At 32.4% G+C, this 6,763-nt stretch overlaps 1 protein-coding gene across 1 annotated transcript; it reads left to right on the forward strand.

The window, feature by feature from the left end:
• The first annotated feature begins 2,357 nt into the window (after nucleotides 1-2,357).
• On the forward strand, nucleotides 2,358-3,474 carry LOC100808440 (uncharacterized). Its single transcript, XM_003556007.5, has one exon. The coding sequence runs from the start codon at nucleotides 2,655-2,657 to the stop codon at nucleotides 3,237-3,239; it is 585 nt and encodes a 194-aa protein (XP_003556055.1). The 5' UTR covers nucleotides 2,358-2,654; the 3' UTR covers nucleotides 3,240-3,474.
• Nucleotides 3,475-6,763: the final 3,289 nt, after the last annotated feature.

Consider the following 6,763-nt stretch of genomic DNA (forward strand, 5'->3'; position numbering starts at 1 on the left):
TCCAAATGATTACGTTCACTTTTTTCGGAAATGACACGTGTCTACAATCATTTTAAAATTAAAGAAAGATGAATCACGAATTGACAAAAGAAAATATCAAACAAAACTAATGATCTTTTATCCTTTGTACTTTTTATAAAGAAATATTGCACAGTTATGCTTACATTGCATAATGGATAGCTTTTGTCCATCTCTCAAAGACTATGAAAATACCCATCCACGTATCATGAACATACTAAAAATGTCTTCTTTACTCTCTTTTTTTCTAGGAAGGTTCGTGGCAACTTCATTCATTCTTTATCTTTACACATGACACAAGAAACAAAAAATCTAAATACTTTATCCCCCTAATTTTCTGAAAGTGAAGAAAGAAAATTCAACAATAACATATTTTATGTATTGAAAAGGACTGGAAAATAAATTTTAACTCTGGAAGAAAGAAACGAGGAAGGTAATTAAGTGATACACGGTAAGTGATTAATGTATTAAAGTTAATATTTAAATATTATCTGATTTGATTTTTTTTTAAAAAAAATTAATCACATTTTATTTATTTTCTATTCATGATAAACAGAAAGATTAAGAAAAAAAAATTAGGAAATAAAATAGTGAGAAATATGGTAAATAATCAATTAATTATATTATTATAAAAATTATCATGTAAGTATATCATATGATTTAATACATCTATTTTTTGGTTAAATTTTTTAAAATAATTTTGTTTTATTTTTTGATTTATAAAATACAGCAGAAGCTAATCAAGGTGTTGCTCCAGCCTCCGTAAGCCATCTGCTCTTAGTTGAAGCCTTCCGCACTATGTTTTTGCGTGATTAGTTTTCCCTTCTGTTTTGTTTTTTTTATCTTATGTAACAAAAAGAAAATACTAAAGCAAGAAAATGTTCTATAAAATGGTAAAAAAATGCCTTTATTAAAAAAAATTCCCGGTAATAATGTTCTATAAAAGGTTGGCTTTTTGTAAGTAGCGATTGAACATCTCAATGAGTAAGAGGGAATGCTCCTTCATGGAAACACTCAAATGCCCAAGTCAAGAGATAGTTTAACAAAATAACAATAAATAATTTTTTAAGTTCATATCAATGGTGGTGAATTTTAAGTTTTTTTCAATCACAATTTCATAAACTAGTGGGATCAAATATATTTTAATAACAAAATAACATAATATTAAAAGAAATAATTTTGTAATCACTTATACATATACATAATTCATAATGAATATTGAAAACAATATAATATGTCAATCAAAATATGTAACTTATCCTAAAAAAATGTAATTTTATTTACAATATTATAGAATATATTTAATTTTTTATGACAGAAATAACTAATTAATCAAAATCAATAAAAAATTAAATCATTTAATTTTAATTAATATTTTTTTCGTTCTTATATAGGAAACAAATATATAATTCATTAAAACTAATAAAATTAATTTATTTTAATTAATATTGTCATAGGTTTAAATTATATTCCAAAAATACTAATAAATTATTTGGTTTAGGTAATGATTATATATAATAACACTACTCATAATCCAAGAAATAAGTTTTTAATAAATTAGTATGAGTTAGTTAATAGTTCAATAGATGTATTCACTTCATGTGAAATGAATGATATTTTATTAATAGACTTTACAATAACTTAGGGATATAAAAAAGTTAACAATTAATACATTTATTTCTTTTTCTTTTGAGAAAAAAATTTAGATAAATTAGACTTGGGACTCACAATGACTTATATAAACGAACATAAACAATAAACAATAATATCATAAAATTTATTTTTATTGCAAAAGTATCAATAAAATTAAATAATTTAAGTAACAACGTATTTAATGACATTAACTTAATTATTTCTAATTCCAATCAACAAATTTTCTCACCAGTGTCTCTCATTAAAAAAAATTGATCTAATATCTAGTCATTCAAAATAGATTTCACAATAAAATTATATAAATATAGTATTTTTTTATATAGACCCCATTTAACGCAATTACATACTATTAAGTAGTAATACATCTTAAAATAAATCAATATTTCTTATAATCAAAATTAAAAATACTCCTAGTTTTTTTTGGGTACAAGATACTCCTAGTTTATAACACTCCACCATTTATTTGGACAAAAAACTCCCCATTTATTAAATCATAACAATTGAACAATTTGAGATTTTGCACCCACAGCATCTTGAATTTCAGAACAGTATTGCATTATTGTGTTGTGGCATGTGTGTATGAGGAGCTCTAGAATTTTCAGTGTTGTTCCAATAGTTTCTTTTTGTTTTTGGCAAGGAGTTTTGTTTCTTAGCTCCTTTTTAATGTTAATAATTGAGGGGAGACAAATTTAGTAAATTAAAAGAAGCACAAGGGCAACACAGTAACATCAAATCCAAAGCATCCTCTCTTCTTTTATCCGCTCACACATTTCAATTCATCAATCAATTTGCAGCATCCTAATCTCGCTCAGATTTTCTCCAGAAAAGGGAAAATAAATAAAAAAAGAGAATAATAATAATATCTTTTGTAATTCGCAAAACGTGATCGACGCTGGCGCAAATTGAAATTAGGAATTAGGGTTAGGGTTTTCATTATCTTCGCCCGGAAAAGAAAGGGGGGAAGAAGAAAGAACCGTTCCTTTATGATCGAAAAGGTGCCTTTGGTCATCATCGCGGTGTTAATCTTGGTGGTGCAATCCTCTGCAGCGTTCCACGGTATAAACAGAATCATGAAGGTCCACCCTGTTCCTCGAAAACGCAACATCTCAATCCAATTTGGCGGCGACGGGGGCAACCCGATGTCGGAGGCTCAGGCGCTGTTGGGGATCGCCGGGAAGAAGCTCCGGCGACTACCGCACGTGTTCAGCTGCGTGCTGGAGCTGCCCTTCCGCTCCGACGCCGACGTTGCGGTGGAGGAAGCCCCCGACTGCTTCCGCTTTGTGGCGGAGACCGATGGAATCGGCGACGTGAGGGCGCACACGGTGGAAATCCACCCTGGCGTGACGAAGATCGTGGTGAGGGACGGCGGCTCGGTGGAGCTCTCGCTCGACCAGCTGGAGCTCGATATGTGGAGGTTCCGGTTGCCGGAATCGACTCGGCCGGAGCTCGCCAGCGCGGTGTTCGTCGACGGCGAGCTCATCGTCACGGTGCCGAAGGGGCACGAAGAGGAGAATGATGGGGATGGTGATAGAGGTATGGGTGGAGGTAGACTTGTGCTTGTACAGTAGTGATGAATGAATGAATGAGTGGGTGAGGTAATGAATGATTCTTTTGTTAACGCCTTGTGGCCTTTCCAAACGTGGCCTTGTTAGTATGTCGGTTAGATTTCAGGTTGTTGTTGGAACTAGTTTCTCTGTGAATTTTATTGTTGCTATTGTTCAGTCAGGAACAAAAATGTTTTATCTGGATTCTGGAGAATGGTTTATTCATCATGGCAATGGCAATTATCCAAAATAGGTGTAACTGAGGCGTGTTTCGATTTTCATTTCTTCTCATTTTGTGTGTTTGCTCTTTTTTATTACACAACGTAGGTAACTCTGGATATGAAATTGATAAACATGTGGCAGTTGTGTGCCTTGTTGGCTTAAGGTGGCACATATCTTAGGGAGGAATCTTTTGTCTTGGGTCTGAAAGATTGTCTTGATGTTATATTAGTTTGGATTGTGGATGATTAGTGACATCAATTTAGTCCTAAAAGATGGAATGATATTAGTTCACACAATAAGAGAAAAAAATGACATCAATTAAGTCTCTTGATCACGTGGCTACTAAGGATGATTTTGGGGTTACTTTATTTGATTATGGGATCACATTATATCTCTCAAGGATCAAAGTAATGTCAACCCAGTCTTTTAGGAACTAAAATTAATGTTTACTCAGAACGTTGAAAATTGATATTTGAAGGGGGTAACCGTCTAACCGAGGCATTTAAAGTGTGACCTTTAAATGGGGGAAGAAATACAGAAAGAAGAGGAGGGAGGAATGGAGGAGGATATTCTGATATTTTTCTTCCTTCCAAATTGTTTGCTAAATCAACATATTCCTTTCAAATCTGTACTCTAAATTGTTTATTATCTTGAAAAGTATGTGGACCTACTCAAAGGGATCGGACTTTGCAAATTTGAGATTTTCTGGGGGTGGGGGGCTCAAAGAAAAGCTTGGCTGATGTAACAAGTGATTGAGAGAAACAAAGGGAGATTTTTAAGTAGGAGGAAGGGAGTTTAGGGAATTTTTACACAAGAAAAAAGATTCCAGAAGAGAAGAGGCTAGCTGAAGTTGACAGAAAGCTAAAAGAGAGAGGGATAGAGAGAAAATCCTGGAATCCTTGTAGCTGGTATTCATTGACATTTGACACTGGTAGAAGGTTTTGTTAGGTAAAATTTCTATTTCATTTTTGTAAGAGAACTGAGCAGTTGGGATAATGTATTCATTGTTCAACTTCTACTTGCTACTTTTATGATTTTCCATGATTAGTTTATTTTTATTTTGGTCCTTTGAATTGGAAGTGGTTATTGAGGTTGTTTAATGGAGTTATATGCCTCTTTATTTACTTCATCTTCTTTTCATTGCACATGATGAGCCTTGTGATAAAATGCTTGAAATCCAAAGTTTCATATTTTCCTGTGACGGGATTGTAGGATGTTTGACAGGACTTTTCTTTTCTCATTTGTTCTCATGGAAGGATTGTAATGTATAGTGGTTTTATGAATCGTAATCATTTGATGAAAGACTTGGGTGGGGGGTATTTGCTCGGTGACGTCTCTTTTTTGCTGATGTTGCTCCTAAATATTCTTCTAATGACCTGTTTGGTTTTTCACTTGATCTGCTAAAATGATTTGCACTCTGTTGTTAAAAAGGAATGAACTTCTAATTCTTGATTTTATGTTATCTTGGTTGATAATGGTTGCCTGGTTGATACGAAGTATGGGCACTTTTAAATGGTAACTGTTCCTTGTTGGACACTTCCTAAGTTTAAATACTTTTGGTTAATTTTTATAATTTTTTACTTATTCTTTTTAATTTTCATATCAATATTGATTGGAATATCACAATCATTTGATAAATTTAGAATTTTAATATTTTTATAAGGACTTATACTCATTTTTAAAACATGAACTTTGTCTTGTAATTTAAATTTTTTATGTTACGTGAATGTTAAATTAATTGTATATGTTGTATCATAGCCGTGTTGTGTCCTATGATTGGTGTTGTGTTGTACTTGTGTTACGTGTGGTAACCATGCTTCCTTATATGGTTGTCTTTGTTCTGGCTTGTCCTATGTAAATTTCAAAGGATAATCATGTCTTTGGGGTTTATATCCAGACTGTGTGACTTGTTTTATTTAAAATTCAGTAATGGCATGTTACTTGGGAATAGTTGCAGATTTGTATAATACACAGGTTATTAGGACATAGGTGCGATTTTCTGCAAGTCGAGGGGTTGGGTTCAAATATGTTACTTTGGATACTGATAGTTGTGCAGTTTACCTATGTGAGGTGACAAAGATAACTTTTTGTTAATATATCTAAGATAGTTTATTGGCATTTGAACAAAGCAATCCAAGTCCCTATTAACTTGCATTTGAATCCCATCTCTTTTGCTAAAGTATATTATTTTATTCGCCCACTTTGTACTATTGAAACTACGTGAGAATCATGTTCTCTACTTACGTCTCGCCTTTTCCTATTTATCTCATTTTCTGGTTACTGGTAGATAGATGTTCTCGCCTTCTCGGTTGATTTTATTTTTTAAAAATAAAAAAAAACTTCCCATCCAAGTTCTCGTCCCTTATATAGTGAGCTTGGCCGAATACTCCCTTTTATACTTTAATATGTAATTTAGGTATCTCATGCTGCAATACCAACATTCTGTTCCATGGTTAAGTACTTAAATACTCCACTGAGGTACCCCATATTATCCAAATACATATCATAGCACTGCTCCATGGTGGAAAGCCCTTGTGCTGATTGGTAAGCGTCCAAACACTAGGAGGATCCTCCTTTAAAAGTTAGCTGTTATAAAGGAAAACCAAGCTCTTAAATACTCTATCAAACATCTCATAACGTGAGACTTAGGAAATCCATAATATCCAAGTCCCTATCAGTATCTCACATTCTCACTTCAATTATTAACGACTATGAAATTAATATTTTTCTTAGAATATTTGTATTAGCATTTTCTTAACCTATAAATAACTTGAATCATGGTAAAAGATATTCCAACTCTTTTAATAATTTTTTATCCTTTAGAGGGCGAGATTATTAACCAAGCTCATGTCTTCAATGCTGAAATACACTTACTGAAAATAAAGAATGATTTATTATTATTATTATTATTGAAGCTACTGGATGTGCGGGATGCGGTTGAAAACAAGAACTTTTATATCCATTCATACCAAAATGGTGGACAAAAGGAAAAGCCTAAAAGTAATTGGACTGATGATGATAAGAAAAGGCCCAATACAAATTGTAAGCTATAAAAACATTATAACTTTATGCATTAATTTTTTAGAATTTCAAATTATTAGACTGCTAAAAAAGAAGGATGCTTCACAAGTCGCCCATGAGAGTGCTAGTGAAGTCAAAAGAGCTAGATTGAATAATCTTATGATTACGAACTCTTTTATGAAATCTAATGGGAGTAAACGAGATATGCAAAAACACTTTACTCACATAATTAATCATCTTGCTTCATCGAGAAAGAACCTTACTAATGAGAAAATTATTTACAAAGTTTTAAGATGTCACCTTTG

Source organism: Glycine max, chromosome 20 (genome assembly GCF_000004515.6).
Source record: "Glycine max cultivar Williams 82 chromosome 20, Glycine_max_v4.0, whole genome shotgun sequence".
Lineage (NCBI taxonomy): Eukaryota > Viridiplantae > Streptophyta > Magnoliopsida > Fabales > Fabaceae > Glycine > Glycine max.

What these genes read in the sequence shown, in the direction of transcription:
- LOC100808440 (XM_003556007.5), top strand. Translation starts at nt 2,655, where the DNA reads ATGATCGAAAAGGTGCCTTTGGTCATCATCGCGGTGTTAATCTTGGTG.